A 20,664-nucleotide genomic window follows, 5' to 3' on the forward strand; every position below is an offset into this window, starting at 1 on the left:
AAAAAGTTCATCTCTGACACTTCCCACCTGACTAACCATCTCTACCGCTCAACTCCCTTCAACTTCTGGTAGACGACTCAGATCACTAGCCATCAAATCCACCCGATTCAAAAACAGTGTTCTCCGCACAGCTATTAGAACTTTGAACTTGGACTGTACACGTATGTGACTCTACGCATGTCTGTTTGTCTGTAGTAAGGTTGTTGTCACTGCTTATGTCTGTTTGCGTGTATTTGTAACGCACTTTGTAATGTTACCGAGATGCAAACGTTACTGAAAACCAAATACCACTGGCCCCAATTAAAGTTCTATCTATAGACTGTTTGTACGTGATGTCACAGTAAGACGTCTCCATGGTTACGGCCACTGAGTGGCAAGAAGTGACATTTGAGCACCGAGATTAGCAGCGTTGGTTTGAATCGTAGGCTGTTATAGCGTCTAAATTGTAAACTTAATTTTTTTTAAAAAAGGTGAAGAGCTTTTGTGCGACTGACTGAACTAACAGATTTGAAAAGCAGATATCTCCAACAAACAACAGAGAAGTAAACTGAATATTTACAATCCCTCCTCGTCATCCTTTTAACGCTACAGTATTGTACGTTACCTGTCAGTAAAGCTCTTAGCTACTTAGGACAATCCGCTTTTCCAATTAAGGGGGTACTCTAGTACTCTAGTCATACTCCAGTATAAGTATAGTATTTTCCTGGCACTGAAATCAGGTCCACATAAACATCAGGAGAGCTGATTTCTGGCCACATGTCAATATCTATGGACCATTTGTTATTTGATATTTCGTATGGATCATTGTCGAGTCCAATTGTTCTTAATTTGATCTGATAATCCACACTTTTCCCAGTCTCGCTGTATTTACAGACACATTCTACTGTGTTTTTGCCCACTCAGGGGGGCCCGAGTGGCAGTGGCGTCAATGCATACCCTGTATTTAGAGCTGGTTTGTTGGTGGTCATAATGTTATGCCTGATCAGTGTATATTTCCTAGGGAATGTGGTGGGAAAACACGGGGAAAAACACTTGCAGCTGAGCTTAGCGTGGACGAAATGCGAGATTTAAGTGGTGTAATGTGTTTAATTTCACAATTCATTCAAGCACAGCGGGACAGGATGTGATGTCACACATGGGGGGGGGGGGGGGGGGGTCCAAACACATTGGACGTTCGTTGAGACGCGGCTGGAGGCAGAAACACTTGACAGGATGAGAAAGAGACTCTGTGGTTATTTAACGGCGCTCTCAGATTCCACGCTGAGGTCTTATGTCTGCCCTCTTCGCCCCGAACTCCTCAATCATCTCCAGCAGCTGCGCTCGTGATTTCTCTCTTACCTCTTTTAAAGAAAGCGGGACCTCATGTTCTGCTAATTCCTCACTTTAGAAAGCGGTGGACGGGACACGGTAGCAGGGAAACATAATGAGCAATTATTTCACTCTAAGGCAAATAAACCATCAGTCCTGCTTAGAGAACGACTTTGAATAAAAGGCGAAAACTGTTTTCTTTGGCGCTGGAGGCAGGAGGCTGATAAGAGGGAAACAAATCACAGCGGCTAAAAGACGCGGGTGCTGACCTGAAATAGTTTCCAGAGATAAACCTGGTTGAGTTTGCTATGCTGCGATAATAACATTAGGAATGTTTATGCTCCTGTGATATCCCCCCCTTTAAAAATTAAACCGAGTGTGTTCAGGGTGGCTTGAGACTGCGTGTTTTTGCGCTACGCTAACGAATGCTAACCGAGGCTCAGGGTGGTTAAGTGATCCACATGTAGCAACTGAATGCAGCATTTGCAAACAATGTTAAGATCTCATTAAAGTAAAGGATTTTAAAGTGTTTTCATTTACTAAATAAATAAATGCACAAATTAAAGAACTCATACCGAACTCTGAACAAGATCTACATCAGCTCACCTTTCTGTAACAGATAACTCCAAGTTATTCATGCTAATGCTGATAATTGCATCTTATTAATCTTTCCTGTGTAAATAATATATATTCACTTATGTCTCTATTTCTTGTACATTTGTTCATATGCAACTTTTGTACATTTCTTGCTTATACTATTGCATTTTGTTTTATTTTACTAGTGTTTTATTTATATTTAACTAAATTTGTATTATTTATATATATATATATCTTCACCTATTTTTCTCTTTAGTTGTGTTTGTTTTTTGTTTTTTGTGTAGCTGAGCTTCTGTGACCGAGCAGTTTTCCTTGTGGATAAAGACTAAAACTAGATGGAATTGTTACTTCATTTTTATTATTTTTTTATTATTATTTTTCATGTCTTTTGTATGTTCAAATGGGTTCATTCATTCATGACTGTCTTCACCTATTTTTCTCTTTAGCTGTGGTATTTTATTTATTTTTATTTTACTTGTAGATCACAAGTCTAAGTCTAAACCTAGGTGGGATTGATGTATGTGTGTGTCTGTTGATTGTGATCATCTATTTTCAGTTACTGCCCCATGGGGACAAATAAAGGGAATTGGGAACTGAGAACTGAAGCTTCTTCGCTGCATGTGAAGTTCAGCTACTTTTTATCCCTCCTGCAGAATCTGCTTAACTTCCCATTCACAATTTTCGCTTTGCAACTGTTTTTGTTTCCACCAGGAATTACAAAATGCATTGTGTATTTATGGAAACTATGACCTTACAGAGTTCTCTAATCTGTCCTATACTGCGGCCTATTTTGGAAACACACTCGTACTGTAACTACCGCACGTCTGTTTAAAACCACTAACAGCAGCCCTCTTACCTCCCGCCCCGTTGTGTACGGCTACAGTATGGTGCGGTTGGTCTGTTTGGGTGGTGCAATACGCTCAGATGATGAGGGCAGTCAGACGGCCTGAGGTCTGGTTCCGTGGGAAATTTGCAAAATGTTTTAACAAAGGTCGAAAGAGGGAGTGAGGGGAATTGCGAAAGAGCTGGTCTTGAAGGAGTTTTCAATTAGTTGGATCCATATTAAGATAAGGCCGTCCGGGGAGCTGCTTGGCTTTTAAAAAAAAGGGGGGGAGTCAGAGCTGAGCTTACAACGATAAGGTCAATGAACCTCAATGGACTTGACTCACCACCACCAGCAAAAATAACGGGACTAAATCACAGCAAGACATTCATTTGATTCACTCGTAAAGACTTTAAGAAAATAATCCGTCCAATGACCCAGTGATGCTTTGGAGAAGAAAAAAAACATGACAGTTTTACAAGGCGTTTCTATTTGATCAAAAAAAAAAAAAAAAAACTGGGTTCACAGGTCAAATTGCACAAACTTTACCTCTTCCCACTGCTTAATCGGCTTAAAAAAAAACGAACAAAAGCTGTGTTGTATGGCTTAAAACACTTAAAAGTGAAATTAAACCTATAATGGGATCAGGGATGTGTGAAAGGCCACAGCGAGGGATGAATGTGGACCGTGCATGTGTGTGTGTGTGTGTGTGGGGATTGAGGAGGACCACCTCACCTTTCCACTGTGGCTGCAGCCTCCTCCAGCTGGCTCAGGAGAAACGGATAGAGGGCCGGAAAGCGGGTGAAAAACTCTCGACCCGTCATCCTGAAAGACAAAGGTGGATAAAGAAAAGCAGGAGAGGCTTTTTAAAACATTAATACGAGCACACAAGCAGAGAAATGAGGATTCTGCATTTCGAGTTTATGGCTATGGTTTCTTTGAACATTTGTAAGCGTGAAAATTTAATTTTCTTTTCTTTTGTCTGCAGCCATTACAGCAGCTCTTGCTGTTAACTTTTTGGCAAGCGCAAGTGACATGAGATGGGTCACCCAAAAAGAAACGAGCCACCTGTCTTCACCGTTGACCCGAACCGAGCCACCACTGCAGTCCCAAGCACCACTGGCTACCACACAACCGATGCAGAGAGACCCACTCTACACAACACATCATCTTTGCGTAATTGTTTCCATAATCACAAACGTTTGCATGAAGGAAGCCTATTTGTCCATGTCCATGCTGATGCTGCTCCATGCCGAAGAGCATTACAACAACAACAAAGCGTAAAATATCAATTCAACGCAGTGATAACAGATATAAAGAAGTGATTAATCACAAGTTAAACCATGCGATTAATCACAAGTTAAAAGATACGATTAATCGCGATTAAATATTGTAAACGATTGGCAGCACTAGTCAGAACGCCAACACACTTGCAATGATAATTCTGCAGGTTAACTATGTTTAACACTGTAGTTTAACATGGCAGGTCACCATGCTAATATTGGCTAATTATCTCATTTCAGACAGTGTAGCCGAGGCTTAGTTTTGCAGATTTAAACAGTAGAAAGAGAGTCAATGGTGAAACATAACCAAGAATATTTAGTAGAGTTTTGTGCTTAAGTACAGCTATGAGGCAGTTATACTTAATTTGAGTGTTATCTTTTCATACCTGGAAGCCAGGCCAACCTCTCTGTTTGTTTGTGGTGGTCTGGAATAACTCTGCTAGGAAATGATTAGGATCTGCTGGACCAATCTTTTTGTGCAAGGTAAGGTGCTGACCTGGCCTCCACATTCACTTGATCCAAAACTGATGAATCACCTGTGAGATGATATACAGAGGCCCCTCCCCTCAACCCGTAGGACCCAAAGAACCATAGGACTCAGGAGGCCCGTGTCCATTCTCTGATGAGTCCCACATGTTTTGGATGCAGAAGCAAGACCAACACAATATTATATACAAACGGTCATAATGTTATGCCTGATCGGTGTATGGAGTTGTAGTTGGGCTCCTTTTACAAACTTGTAATCTACAAAGCCAACACTCAAAGAGGCTACTCCCCCAGAACCACAACAGTCTGTGTGCCTCCGCTCTTAGACTGTGGACTACCCCACCCGGCTACTAAACTGACCTCGGCAGGGGAAAGCGTGTCAGACATGTGTAACCAACATAAAACAGAAAGGAGGAACTGAGGCTGACCGTTTTCTCCTTTTAGAGCACTCATCGGCATCTTTGAGGTTTGCAGAAGTTTCTAGAAAGTGCATCTTGAGTAAAGGAACGAAAAAAAAAAAGAAGGAGATGAGAATTATAATTTCGTCACATGTTAAAGGAAATTAACGACAGCGTTGAAAATCCCTGTAGAAAGAGGACACATATTCAAAAGTTGGGAAACGCAGCGGGAATGTGTTTTAAATCTGAATACAGTCACAGAGAAAAGCTAGAACTGTTTATATGGGAAGAGTGTAAAACTAGAGGGGATACGAGTGGTCACACTGGGATCCAACTTGAATTTCAGTTAATTAAATTACCGCAGTCCGTCATGATTAAATTCATATGTCCCAAACACTCCCCCACCATAAACCTGACATAAGAAACAGCGAGAAGCCGAGGAGGGGAAGGGAAGTGGAGGGCCTGAAGTCAAACGTTGTTAAGCTCTGATAAGGAGACGTTCTCGTGCCAAATACTTTTCCATCAAAACAAATCCAGCCTTTATGTTTGTTTACCCTGCTACAGCTACAAATAAAAAAGAAGTCCCACTTGTGTGTGTGCGCGCACATAAGCTTCGCCATGTGCCCCCCGTCACGTGGGCTCGAGTATCCACTCGCACACATACACAACTGTCAATAAAACGACAAACTTTATATTTAACACGGGCGGTCTCGCTGCTGCAACCGCCATTCAGCCTCAAGGCCAATAAAGTTTTTATTTAACTCGGCCCCGTCTAAATCAAGTCAGTCCTAAAGGGAAGAGGTCTGGTCCTGCCAAGCGCTCGATCACAAGACTGGGAGAGATCGCTTACTGCTCCGGTCACGACTGGCAGCGACTACGCACTAACGCACAAACTCACTTTTTGGACACGGTTCAGTCTGATGCGGTCATAGCTGGAGGGTGAGTCACGTGTGCAGGATTTAAAAAAAACTTCTTTTAACTGGATAAGACACATGCACACAGGTGCTGCAAGAAAAAGAAAGTTTATCATTATATAAGAGAGAAAAGAGCTCCTCATCCTCCTCCTCTTCTTCTTTCCCTAATGAGAGTCTCTGAGTCTGACAAGACGGTGCTGCCTGGAGGATAAAGGTCAGAGGCTGTGTTGGAGCAGATTAGATGGGGTAAAAAGGGGTGAGGGTCACAAAGGAGAGGAGAGGGGGGGAGGAGGCGTTGTTGAAAAGGCCCGGTCATGTTTGCGGGCTCACACCTGAATGGGTGCACTGGCTACATACGAGCTTCCAGACAAATGAAACAAAACACATGTTTCTGATTAGTCTATTTCTCATGTTACGCAGTAGAACAGACAAAAAAAAAAAAAAACCTCACACCCCGTAGTTCAGATGGTCTTTAGTTCAGTAATGTTGCGTTTTACTCACCCTGCATTTACGAGTCTGGAAGTTAAAACAAGTTCACCGCCCACTAGTTGGTCTGGATTGACTCCACTGGGAACTGATTAGGCTCTGGCTAAGATCTGCCGAGCCGATCAAATCATTTGATGGACGTCGTGCACGTCATCAGAGCACCGCAGAATTTAATTTGTTGACAACTAAATGGCTCCGATTGGTTGGATGCATGCAGAGGTAATTTCTTTTCTGTGCTTGTATTGAAACACGCCGCGTAATCAAATCCAAACAACGTGTTACTCATATTCCAATAACAACCGAGTATGGCTGTGCATGTTTATCTGATTCCTACTAAGTTTCATATTAAGTTGCTCTATATGTGGTCCCTGAACTAGAAATGAGATTGTCATCTGTGGTTGAAATCAAAAATCTGCATTTGAACACACTGATTAGACAAATGTATTTGAACGTTTTCGTAAGACAAGCACATTGGTAGTTTTATTGATTTTGAAACATTAAGTCAATATACTTGGGTAATTATGCTATTAGGCTAACTTCTATTTGTGTTTCAAAAGCATAGACTGTATATAAATATGGACAATGCACCCCTACTCCCTTGGATTCACTAAACTGCCATTCACAATTGGCGCCATCTTGCAACTTTGGAGCGAGAATGACCCGCCCGCACTAAAACAAAACCTCTCAAAAAATTAATATGCACTTGAATATGCACCAACTTTATATTAACTTCTTAAAATTTCAAAAACCATCCTTGAAAAACATGTATTTGAAGAGTATTTGTTTTGTTTTCCCATCAACCAACACTGAGGGGGCAGAGCTTATATAAACCACCAGGGGGAGCTCTACTTGTTCTGACTTCACTTTGGAGGAGCTGTTCAGTCGTTCATCTTTATACAAAGGGATAAACGCTACCGGTGTAAGGCGTGCACACAGCTCTCTGCAGAGAAAAGTTTCCGCACAATCACTACAACAGTCAAATGCAGCATAGTAACGTCAATTTGGAGATTTTAGCGTCCACAAAAAAAGAGTGTAAAGTGGGGAGTCAATACAGGGTAGAGATAAAGCTGGCAAGGATGTGGCTGGAACACACAGAGGAATCCTCTCTATATCAGCTTTGTTTCCAGTTGATATCTCAACGATATCGAATCAGCACCAAGTCGAGAGTCAGGCCCCTGGTGTAGCAAATGATCTCGCAAGCAAACAGCATCTCTGGGCGCAGGCGATTCTGGAAAACACACAGCTGAGATTCCCACCGACAAGTCTTTCCAAATCCACAAACACACATAATGCTGTAAATAAACTGGATTGTGTGAGAGGGGAAATGTGTTTATGCTCCAGCGCCAGTCGACCAAGAGACCCCTACAAACGCACAGCCAAATATTAGAGCGGACAAGCTGTCACAATACATTTTCTTCTGCCAGAGATCACAACCGTAAAGCCACGGTAATAACACAGACCAGACGCGCAACAGACTGTGGAAAAGACAAACTCTCTAAGACAATTAGAAATGATATGTAGCTTTCTCAGCTCATACACGCACAGGGCTGTAACAATTCCCAGTCAATACAATGTGACCTCCTGGCTTGATGACTGACATGCTGAAAAAACATGTAATGTAGAAGTAATGATTTCTAAACGGGACTACAAGAGAAAGCGGCCCGAGCCTCGTGAAGTCAGGCCGCACCACAAGACAGAGTTCACATGCTGATTTTCTCAAACTTCATTTAATATCGTTTCTGATAACGCGTAACGGTGACTTTACACAGAAATACTAAAATAAGGAGCAGACAATAAGTGAAAGGTCTACACAAAGGACTTGACAGCAGACTGAAAACACAACTGGATACAGGCGAGATAAATAAGAGCGGCCTTGGCTTGAGAAGAGTGTTCGGGAAGCCTTCAGTGAAGCAGCCAATAGATTTACGGTGTAAGGAATCAGACAGAGGGTTCTGGAGCAGGACCCAAAGCCCTGAGAAACCTTAGCCTGGAGTATTCATAGGCCCAACAAATCACTCCTGAGCTCGATATAGACCTCAATACAACCTCCACAATGTCCCGCAGACAAACGACGCATGCACATTAGTATGGTTCTGTTAGATGGATGGATGGTTTCAGGATAAAAGTCTAAAGTTAAGGTGGTCGTAACATTGTGTTATATTGTGTAGGTCTCTCTGCTGCCTCCAAAACGGTTGTGACTCATCGGAGGATGGACATGGACCTTCCATCATCCCACAGATACTTGATCAGTTTGATCTAGTGAATGTTTTTTTTTGTGTGTGTGTGTCAGGCTGTATCCTGCTGCCATCAAGGAGTGTCATTGCTATGGGGTGAGGGTGTCTGGTCTGGTCTAGGTGGGTGCTACATGTCTAAATAACATCCGCATGAATGAATGGCAGGTCCAAACGTTTCCCAGTGGAACGCAAAGAAGGTTTAAATGTTATTTGCTCGTCCTTTCAGTGGTCGCAATGTTGAGAGTGTGTCAGAGTGAAAGTATGAAACTGAGGAAAACACTTTCACAAGATGGTCAATGTTACTTGCTTCTCCCGTCAGTGGTCGTAATGTTGTGGCTGAACGGTTATAGTTTGTCACAGTGATAATGCTTTATTAGCCTAGCTTAGCAAACACATTTTTTTATGAATGTATTGATTGGGTTTTTAATTTCCTTTTACCACAGCCGTTCCTTTAGTTATAGAGTTAATGGTGGAGCCTGTGCACTTCTAATATTTGTTTATAGTCAGCTCATACGTTCGTTGTAACGTTTCATGTTACATGTCTGTGAGTTTTGTATAAAAGGATGTCACAACCTGGCTAACGTAAGAGTTGCGTCATTAGGTTCTCTGTTAAATGAGTCCTGGTGAAGCAACCAGCCCTTTGAGCTGTAACACTGCACTGAAGGCTGAATAATTTGAGATCTCATCTCAAGTGGTTGCTCAAGACACGTTTTAATGAAGACACAAACTTGTGATGTGATCACTTTCTAAGCATCTTCTTAGCAGGTCTGAACACGGCCATAGGAACACGTGATTAAACGCTGGTGCACTGTGTGAGCCCAGAAGTGCCCAGTTCCCTGAAAGCGTGGCATTTTCTCGTAGTGCAATGTGTAGCGTTCGGATGGTCACAATTTCAAGTATTGTTACTAATCCATCTTCCAAACTATTATAACGTCATTCTGTCACAACAAGAAGAAAAGCAATCCTTCAGTCTCGCCACATATAAATAAAAAGTCAGATTTGCCTGCAGTGTTTCGCTGTGATAGCGAAGTCGGGAAAAACATTTTGCAACATTCTACGCGCTTACCTCCCCCTCTGTCCAGCTGTGCTTCAGTAAAACACACAACGTATAAGAAACACTGAGAACCCGTAAGGACTTTTTGTTCTTTGTAAAAAAAAAAACAATCCACAATCTTTGAGAGCAGAGCTTCACCTGACGGGAGAAGTAAATAACGTTGGCCATCTCGTGACAATTCTGAGTTCTGATGGGAAACGTTTGGAAAACGTCTGCGATATATAAATTTTATCTTTCATTATTTAGCATTTATTCTAATTTAAAGTTTCACTTTGCACTGAAAACTGTTCAAATATTGTTTGTTTAAAAGTAGTGCAATAAAAATACAGATGTGTTTCCTAACTTGATGAATGAACGTGATTAATAATCGTGATTATTATATTGATAAAAATAATGGTGATTAGCATTTTGGCCATGATTGTGCAGCCGTAGTAGCACGTGTAAAACAGGACAAGGTGTTGACCCGGCCTCCAAATTAACATGGGACCCAAAGGTCCCCACTAAGGACACCACAGGACCCCCTCAAAAGGTCCATGTCCATTCTCTGATGAGTCACAGCTGTTTTGGAGGCACAAAGGAGACCTACACAATATTAGGAAGGTGGTCATAATGTTATGTCTGTTTTTTTATATATATATATATATATAGGTACACACACACACACGCAACAATCATCTCTGGTTTCATGAGAGCTTTGGAAACTCATGCAACACAGTCCAGACCACACAGTTCACAGATGTATCATCACAAACAGATCTCTCATGTCAAGACATGCAGCGTTTTCTAATTTCCATTGTGAAGTCCAGCTGCATTATTTATGAATTAAACTGCACTCCTGGGAAAACTGAACAATAGAAATAATAATCCAGTTTTTTTTTAATCTTTTTTTTCTTATTATTCTATTTTATTTCTTTAATATACAACTTTTTTGGGGCCTCCAGTGTCATTTCCTTTGCATCTCTGCATGTAATAATGAGCAGCCAGGACCTCTGAGTACAGTGAGCTTCAGTCTTGTCTGGCGTGATGTTACCACAGCGCCCTCCCATGGTGTTAAATACTCAGAGTTCATGCAGCTGCAGCTCTGTTTCTCTTGGTTTTCAGTTTGTTAATTACTTATTCTGAATGATTTGTTTTCATAAAAGTATTAATTGGCTAATTGTTGATGCACTGCAGGATGTAAGATGTGTCTCAGGGTGATGTAGAAAGTGGTTTATTTTAAAGTAGCTAATATTTTTGGTCTTTCTGGTCCTTGCTTGCTCTGAGTCACGCATGATTTGATTAGAGGAGTCGTATAAGAGACGGAGATGCAGCCGACCTGTTCTTTTTCGAGTGCTCGTCCTTCCCTTTCTTGACTCCAAAAATCCTCGTGATCAGGGTGCTGAAGAGGAGAGTGGATGAGTTCCTCACCTGGGGAATGAAAACGAGAGCTGAACAAGATGCAACAACTTCACGCACAGACACCACAAGTACTAGCAATCCCTACTAGTCTCAGAATAATGCATCCTACCTTTCTAGAACAGGTTATGCTAATGATAGAAGTTAAGACTCACCGCCCAGACTGGAGAGGTGAAGCCCAGCACTGCAGCCTGCATGCCCTCCGAGACAAAAGGAATGATGTTTTCACCCAGACGAGTGTCCCTGTACAGAGCCCTGAGGATGTTCAGAGCGTGGACCTGTGGTTGCATTAAAGACAAAACCAACAAACAATAAAATAATGAAATATACGCTCTGCATCACCTTGAAACTGAACATGTCATGTCATGATTTATACTTGAAGCCAGTAGTTGGTCAAACCTGAGGCACGGTGGAGCTGTCTGTGGTCCTGTCAGCAGACGGCATGGCCAGAGCAATCAGCTCCCTCATGGTCATCTTCAACAGGCTGCAGCTGGACGACTTGGGCTCGGAGGAGAGCAGAGCCTTTGGGAGTGGAAGAAAGCAAAATGTTAAACTTTATTTTACAACTCTTTACAGTAAATATACAGACGCTGGCAATTTGGGGACATCAACAATCGATGCTGCCCCTTAAGTGCGGTTTATACCTCTGCAGGACTCAGACGGGATAACCTACGGCAGTATCAGCCGTTTATCCATCTGTAAAAACACCACCCAAACACTAGTCGGCGCTGTATTTTTTTTGACATTCAGGTTCATTTTTTGTTTCTTCTTCCTGCTTCACTTTCAACAACAGTGACTGAAACTTTGTCTGAAACTTCAACAAAGACGAATCGTACGAATGTTTCCTCCATGTTCCATCTTTGTTGATCCAAAACAATCAATGTGAAAACTGCGGAGATGGAGAAGCAGCTGGAAATACTAAAGAGGAAACACGCCACTACCAAGTGGACCAATCACGGCTCTGTATGAGCCGCTATGACGGCTTCACCGCTAAGGTCTGTGCTGTCACCGTTGTTAAACCAACCTATTACGATTTTACTGATATTTGATGTGTTTAGCAGGTTATGAACTTGTACTATTAACTCATAATGTTCCAACAGAAAGTGGAGATTTAGATTCTTTAAAATAGCTGCTGCTTCGCACGCTATGGGCAAGTGGCACTTCTTTTGTTTTGGGGTTGTGCAGATGTAGTCTTGGTATACTATGTAGTATTACCACGGCAGCCAAACGGGGCAAATGGCCCCGTCAGGAAGTTCAGCTAAATACAAAGACACTCCATCATCAACCTGGGAAATTTCAAAAACTTGCGAAGGTTTCTGCAAGAGTGGTCACAGAAACAAAAGAAACCACAAAGAAATGCCTCTCCTGGAGAGGAGGAGTTCATTAGTTAGCAACCTCAGACGTCGGCAATTAACATCACCTCAGATTAGAGGCCACACGAACGCCTCCCGACACATCTCAACAGTAGCTGCCCCTAAAGAGACTAAATGAATCTGACCTTCACGGTTGAACTGCTGCAAAGAAACCACCGCTGAGGGATCCGAAGTGACGAAAGATAACTACGTGGGCCACGAAACACAAGGAATGGACGATAAAACCAGAGGAAATCTGCACTCTGAGGAGTCCTAATGTGACAAACGAGGCAGAGCGCACCTCCAGGCTCCTAGCAAGTGCAATTTGTAGCAGGGTGATGGAGCTGAATCAGATAGTATGTCCTCCTGACCTGACCTAAATCCAGCTGAGATGGCCTGGGATGCACTGAGCCACAAAAACGAGTGTGAGCAGCCAAAGAGTGCTTTGAATTTCTAGGAAATGTTTCAATAGTACCTCATGAAGCTGCTTGTCAGAATCAAAGCAAAGCAAAGGGCAGATGGAATCCGAGTTACGAAACACTTTTAGGTTTATTATACGGTCCTAGGGTTGTGATGTAATGGGCTGTAAAAACCCTCAAAGGAGCAGGTGGGTCCAAACTTTAGACCTCTTGTGGGAGCGCATTTAATGGAAATCATCAAATACAAATACATTCCTTCCTGCATTTCATCCAAAGTCTCATTTCAGTTTCGTAGTTTGACATCCCAGACCCCGTTTAGACCTTGTGTTAACATCCGTCTGACCACAGGAGACCAGCTTAATTACAGCTGTGACTCACTGAGATCGCGATCTCTGACCACATTTGGAGGTGGTCTGGGATGCATCTGTCCACATTCTTTTGGTAGTGCGAACACACAATGCGTCCTGAGTCACAGTAGAGACCTCCTACTCAACAAAGCTGCCCCTGTGTCAGCTGAATTTTGCCTCATTCAGAAGAAGAAGAAAAAAAAAACATACGTTGATCAGGCATAACATTATGACCACCTTCCTAATATTGTGTAGGTCTCAACTTGTGTCCAGACCAGTTTTGACTCATCAGAGAATGGACATGGTGTCTGGTAACAGCATGACGTTAGTTAGTGGGGTAAGGTGGGGGTGCTATGGGTTGAGGGGACCAATACACCAATCAGCCACAACATTATGACCACTGACAGGAGAAGTAATTAACATTGACCATCTTGTGACCAAGCAATGTTCTGCTGGGAAACCTTTGGACCTGGCATTCATTCATGTGGACCTAGACCAGACCAGGCACCCGGACCCCATAGAAAGGACACACTCCAGCAGGATGCATAACATTATGACCACCTTTCTAATATCGTGTAGGTCTCCCCCGTGCCTGCAGAACATTTGTTACTCATCAGAGAATGGACACGGATGTCCTGCAGTGTCTGGCAACACAATGTCATCATTATGGTTTTTTTGGGGGGTCCTATGGGTTGAGGGAAGGGTCCTCTGTGGATCATCCCACAGACAATTGATCAGTTTGGGATCTAGTGAATCTGGAGGCCAGGTCAACACCTTGTGCTGTTCTTCATGTTTTTTTTTTGAGTTGTTCCTAAACAGTTTTTGTGTGTGTGTCTGTTTCAGGCTGCAAAGAGTGTCACTGCTATGGGAAGGGGGGTGCCCGGTCCGGTCTAGGTGAGTGCAACATGTCCAGGCAACATCCACATGAATAATGAATGCCAGGTCCAAAATTGTCACACTAAAATGTCATTTACTTCTCCTGTCAATGGTTATAATGTTATGGCTGATATGTGTATAAAAAGCCCTGTGGAGCTAAGTTATGCATTTATTCTTCTTTATTACTGTTGATAATGATGCACATGGAATCATCTAATAAGTCAATAATAACTTAACAGTAGAGATCCATTAGAGACGACTGCTGTTATAATATTCTACAGCATCTCAAATGATGTTGAATGTTAATGCGAGGTCTGAGAACATGGCCTCAGTTTAGTAACTCACATTATTGTTCATAAAAGGAACGATATTTACAATAAACGAGCCACTTCTCGGTTCAAACCTCTAAACTGAAGCGCTGCTATATGATTACATAAGTTGGCCTTTGCCGATAGGCCCGGCTGAATGACATCATGTGTGTGTGCGCTGCAGCCCGAGTGGGAGTGTATGACTGGGAGTTGGGAATGCGGGGGTGAGGAGGTGACAGAGTTTGGCTGCTGTTGCGAGGAAGAAGTTATCTTGCTTGTGGGAGCTGATGGGAGCCAGCTGTGTGTGTCGGGCCGGGGTTGTGGTTAAGAATTAGACGTGGAGGGAGGGAGGGAGGGAGGACAGAGGTAGGGAAGGTGCTGTCTGGTTCTTATGAACTCTTGGAGGGAAGGAGTGGAGGAAGCGAAGAGGGGAAAAAAGAGGAGGGCTAGCCTGGAGGTTGTGAGCCCGTGCAGAAACGCATGAGACGTGTGCAGGAGCCAGATCTGACTCTCCGAAGGAATGCGGCCCCATCTTCTGCCAAGGTGTCAACTTCTACCCAGACTTCCTCTGCGTCTTTCGCCGCTATCTTATCTCCTCTGTTTCTCTACGAGCCTTCATCCTAACGTTCAGTCACCCATCCTTGTTTTTATTCCGTCATGTTCAGATAATTCCCATTTCCAAGTCCTATAGATGATATAAGGATACAAGGATGGGGGAAATTCAATCGCAGTTTTGCTGATTGAAATGAGACCGAAATGACACACACTACGCATAAATGCACGAGTGATGTCAGCGGCGCAGTTTTGTACCGAGAACCACAGCAAAGGACGACGCCGCTTTGAAATTACTACTGCGATAAAAGATAAACTCCGTCATGTGTAGTTTCAATATCAGTAATGAAAGGAAACGGCGTGGCTGAATAACACACTGGCAGTCAAGTCAGAGATTACAACATGCTGTTAGAGGTGCGTGGGACTGCAGAGAGGAGAGGGGCAACCAGAGGACAGGAGTGTGTGTGTGTGTGTGTGTGTGTCAGAGTATGTGTGTCTGTGAGAACAAAAAAAAAAAGACAGATGGATTGAGAAACTCAGTGTTCTTCCAGCATGAGCGCTCCACTGGCAGGCCAACAACTGCTGATTGCACTACTTCTGGGAGTAAACAGGAACACAAAAAGACACACACAAGGTTTCTATTACAAGCCCTTTGAGAACTTTCCAGTGTGCACCATTTAAACACAACAGGATTTCAAATGGTGAGTTTCATTTTAACCAAACTATGATTGTTGCGCAAATATACGTATTTATATGCAGCGTTCGGGCATAACATTATGGCCACCTTCCTAATATTGTGTATGTCTCCCTTGTGCCTCCAAAACAGACTCAGCCCAATCCATCCCAATCAGGGAATGGACATATAATATTTTTAGTGGGGGGCCTTTTGGGTCCTATGGGTTGAGGGGAGGGGCCTCCAGATAGTCGATCAGTTCAGGATTGAATTTGGACGCCAGGTCAACGAATTTCTTAGTTGTTCCTAAACCATTTTTGTGTGTGTCTGCATGAGGCTGCATATTGCTGGGGGTGTAGGTGTCTGGTCTGGTCTGGGTCTAGGTGGGTGTTACATGTCTAACATACCCAAGAATGAACACCAGGTCCAAAAGTTTCCCATCAGAACATTAATTTGCCACAATTTCATCAATGTTATTCACTCCTCCTGTCACTGGTCATAATGTTGTGGCTGACTGACGGATAAGGATTTGACTGAGTCAAGTTTAAAAATAAATCCCTGTTCCTACGATAAAACTCCCGGTCTTGTGTCAGGTTTGATCAAAGGAACAAGTGAAACCAAAAAAAAAAAAGTGAGCTTAAAAAAAAATAAAAACCACCATGGGTCACTGCGTACAGAGACGTTTATATTCACGAAAGATGCCTGAACCGATGTAACCGCCACTCCACCGCACACTCTGGAGAAACAAAAATCACAGGAATGCGCTGTTTACTGACCGTGCCTGCATCTTCTGGGTTCTGGAGTGATTTAAATTTAAACAATGAGCTCTCGCCAACACTCGAAAACCAACGCAGTGACTCCAGGAACTTCACAAGCCCTCTCTTGACCCGCTGCAGCCCGTTTCGTTGCGTTCGGACTCATCGCGACGATGCAGCTTTTATTCGTGCACACACCTGGATGTAGAAGGGTATCCCGGCGCTGCGTCGCGTGGCGCACAGCTTGGACGACGGGTCGCTGGATTTGACCTCCTCCAGGACCTCGGACAGCCAGCGGGCGGGAAGCTGCTGCAGGGCCTGACTTCCACTCCTCGAGACACATACACATTTAAACAAATTAATTCATGTTTTGTTGCACGAGCTAAATCACAAAAATCTGCAACTGCAAACAATTATTATTTCAAATGTTCTCAAACGTGAGGAGAAAACTACACGAATGTTCTGCTAGGTTTTTCCATAAAAATGTGCAATAAAAATCAGAAAGCTAATTATGACTGATAACACGATGTACTTGTTAGCTTTAAGTTGTTCCAAGATGGTGTCTGAGGGCTTCCAGCAAAATAAACAAACATCCATCCACCAGCCTCATGCTCCGTGTCACGTCCAGAAACTAAAATATCACAGCGCATTCCTGAAGGCGTTTTTTTTTTTCTGTTATATTACCCAATGGTTTCATGTGGACGACGGAAGTTCAAGCTTTAAACTTTCTGACACATTAACGCTGTCCCATCTGTTTGCTGCAGGTTTTAAGTGCGTGATGTGAAACAGCGCTGGCAGACGCAGCGTTCTGTAACAAAGCAGCTGTTTAACAAGAGCCGGCCGAGCGGAGCCGAGAGGATGGCTTAAAACAATCCCGTGTTGGGGGGGGGGGGGAGAAAGAGGTGAGGGGTGGTGGTGGTGGTGGTGGTGGTGGGGCGTAGTGGTACTGCACAATACAGTGCACTTCATCACACGCTCTTGACACACCAAGGTCACGCATCCCTGCTGACAAACACATGCAGTGAAGTATTTAATTCTGCTTGTATCCAGAGCTCTGGCTGCAGCTGGAAAGTTTTAAAAATATGTTTTAAATATCAGCAATCGGAGTCGGTTGTGACCTCCAAACACTACATGATGCAATTAAGAGGAAGTAAAAAAGATGAAATGCTAACGTTAGCAGCGGACCATCACTTAATGAACAACTTCACCAAACATCCTGAGGTAACAGAGAGAAGGAGGCTGCACATCAACTGTTTGATAAAGTTATTAGATATTTAGCTGCAGGACACGTACCATTAAATGCTACTGATGGTGCTGAGTTGCTGCCTGTTTTTATACAGGCTGTACATATCTGCAGCTCACAGTATGTAGCACATGAGCTGTCTGTTCTCAGCACATGTATTCAGGTCAAGAACATAGATTCATTACTTTCTACTGTTAATCTATTAGTGACGTCATCAGAGACTGGTCTCTGTCAACTTTCATCACGTAAAGTGGACTTAAAAAAAAATCTAAAGTTGTGCAACTCCTGTTTTGGTCTTCTTCATCAGGGGCGTCACTAGGTTTTTAGGACATGGGAAGCTTAGCCCCCAACACATGTACAGGATGTAAGTGAATGTAGCGCGTGAGCTACCAAAGACTGAGAATATGTTTCTTACTATTAATAATATTACTATTTCAGTTGTTTCACACTCACACACACTATGAAGTGAAGGGAAACTCATCTTCTGGCCACTTTACATTGAATTTGTTGGCGCTTTTTGTGAAAATAAATAAATAAAACAACACCAAATCATTTATTGGGGCTTAAGAATATTTCAAAGGCTTGAACAGCCCCTAAAATAGGCCTGACGATGCAAGTGTTCTTCATACCAGTTCAGACTGAAACAGCTAGAAGACAAAGTGCAACACTCATTGTGATCCTTCCACAGTTGAACTGCAAAAAACTGAGCTGAAGTCGTACAACACCTACGACACACCTGCAAAATGTTAGACTAGTCAGAATTTTGCAGAAAACCTTGTTTTCAGGAAATTGGGAGACGATTTGAACTAAAATGCAGCATCGCGGCACTGACTGCGGTTCTGTGGTTCATGTAACGGTGTTTTATAGATGAAGACTTTGAGTACGTAGACTAGGAGAACAAAATACTACTGCTGGAGGAAACCTGGACAAACTAGGTGACTCATTCCAGAGACTAAAGCAGGCTGAGACTTATACTCTAATACTCCAATACTATTCAAAGTTCAGATGATTTGATCTGGGATGGATCATGAGTGCTGCATTCACACCAGCCTCAGGGGGAAACGCTTGGTGTAAAAGCAACCAAAATGTAAAAAGGATGTATATTGAAGTGTTGACAAATCCAATGTAAAGTTAAATGGTTGAAATTTTGTAATATTATGTATAAAGATCCAGCTTCTGCCTCTCTAACTCTAACCCTCATTGACCCAAATTCATCTAAATAATGAACCTTTTTTTGTATAAACTGCATAAAGCACAGTGTGATTTAATTTAATTAACTGTAGAGTAGTTGCAAAACTTTTTTTTTTTTTTTTAAATGGACACTGTTGGGCCATGACAGGTGGTGTTAATGAAGGGGTAACTGAGTTCATCTGACAGCCTTGGGTGTGTGTGTGTGGGGGGGGGGTCGCTCTGACAGAAACTGATTTCCTAAACAAGCGTTAAATGCACATGTTCAACCTAAATTCAGTCGGAGGGAGATACAAGAAAAAAGAAAAAAAAAAAGAAAAGCGAAAGTGAAGAGAAATGGAAAGAATGAAAGAAAGAGGAAAACTGGATGAAGGATGAAGACAGAGTGCACACACAGTGGAACAACACCAAAGCCAGATCCCGAGGCAGAGCTTCAAAAGGCTGCGGTCGAGCACCCCGCAATCAACACCCCATAACCCAGCACACAGCCTGCATACCATCCACACACTGCTGCTGGTCCCCCTCCTGAAAAGACACACACACACACACACTCTCCCAGTACTCCCACACGGTAACCGCTAGAATGTCGCCCTCGTTACACAACGAGCACACAACGAGCACACAGAGAGAGAGAGGCCGGGTTTCAGCGCGAGAACAAAACAAGCGAGTTTTGTTTTAACTGCTCGGCTCCGGGTGCTTCAAAGTGCACACGGCTGCGATGGGGTTTTTGTGGTTCATCACCTGCCGCGGGGATAAAGATGTTTTTTCCCACAACCGCCACGGAGGAAAAGTGGGAAGAGCGAGGAAAGTGACAAATTCTTTCATGTTGTACGGAGTTAAACACTGTTTTTTTTTTTTGTTTGGTTTTACTTTCCCCTTCAGTAGAATCCTGGACGGATTATTTCTATGAGTAACAGACGTGATGATGATGATGAGGAGCCCGAGGAGTCATCTGACACTAGCCTGAACCAGCCAAGTACCAAACAACGACCTACTCGTAATTAATAATTGCTAATAATTCATTTACTTACATTTAGTTCCAGAATGTACACCAATCAGCCACAACATTATGACCACTGACAGGAGAAGTAAATAATATTAAATAACCATCTAGTGACAATTCAATGTTCTGCTGGGAAACTTTCTGACCTGGCATTGATTGGTGTGGATGTTACTTAGACATGTGGGACCCACCTAGACCAGACCAGACACCCCCCACCCCATAGCAATGACACTCCCCAGCAGGATGCGTAACATTATGACCACCTTCCTAATATTCTGTAGATCTCCCTTTTGCCTCAAAAACAGTTGTGACACATCAGAGGATGGACGTTGTCCTTCTGAGGGAGTCCTGTGGTGTCTGGCAACACAATATTGTCAGTGGGGGGGTCTTTGGATCCTGTGGGTTGAGGGGAGGGGCCTCTGTGGATCATCCCACAGATACTTGATCAGTTTGGGATCTAGTGAATCTGGAGGCCAGGTCGGCACCTTGTGCTGTTCCTCATGTTTTTATTTTAGTTGTTACTAAACTGTTTTTGTGTGTGTGTTTGTGTCAGGTCATCATGGAGTGTCACTGCTATGGGGTGGGGGGGCTGGTCTAGTCTACGTGGGTGCTACATGTCTAAGTAACATCCACATGAATGAATACCAGGTCCAAAAGTTTCCCAGCAGAACAATGAATTGTCCCAGTTTGTTTAAGATGATATTACTATGAGTGGTTTTAATGTTGTGGCTGATCGTTGTAGCTCTTGAATAAAAGTGCATTTAACAAAAGGACAGGATACAAATCCTTTTGGAAATTTTGGCAGCCATATTTGCATTTCTTAACTCTTACAAAATGGTTCGCTATGTAGATTTTATTTATGTGTCTTGTGCTTTCATGAAGAAATTAGCAACGAGTTTTCTCATTTTCTTTCTTGTGGTATTTGTAAATGTGCACAGTTAAAATATTATTAAAAAAAAAAGATAATACT

General features: G+C 42.9%; 1 protein-coding gene across 1 annotated transcript in view; it reads right to left on the bottom strand.

Moving 5' to 3' along the window:
• The window catches only part of thada (THADA armadillo repeat containing), a 111,698-nt gene that overhangs the window by 65,254 nt on the left and 25,780 nt on the right, over positions 1 to 20,664 (bottom strand). The window contains exons 23-27 of the mRNA XM_047603736.1: positions 16,459 to 16,591; positions 11,378 to 11,500; positions 11,134 to 11,256; positions 10,899 to 10,990; positions 3,464 to 3,553 (exon numbers count right to left, since the gene is read on the bottom strand). Of these exons, the coding sequence (XP_047459692.1) occupies positions 3,464 to 3,553; positions 10,899 to 10,990; positions 11,134 to 11,256; positions 11,378 to 11,500; positions 16,459 to 16,591 (561 nt within the window). The remainder of the gene's footprint in view (positions 1 to 3,463; positions 3,554 to 10,898; positions 10,991 to 11,133; positions 11,257 to 11,377; positions 11,501 to 16,458; positions 16,592 to 20,664) is intronic.

Source organism: Mugil cephalus, chromosome 13 (assembly GCF_022458985.1).
Source record: "Mugil cephalus isolate CIBA_MC_2020 chromosome 13, CIBA_Mcephalus_1.1, whole genome shotgun sequence".
NCBI lineage: Eukaryota > Metazoa > Chordata > Actinopteri > Mugiliformes > Mugilidae > Mugil > Mugil cephalus.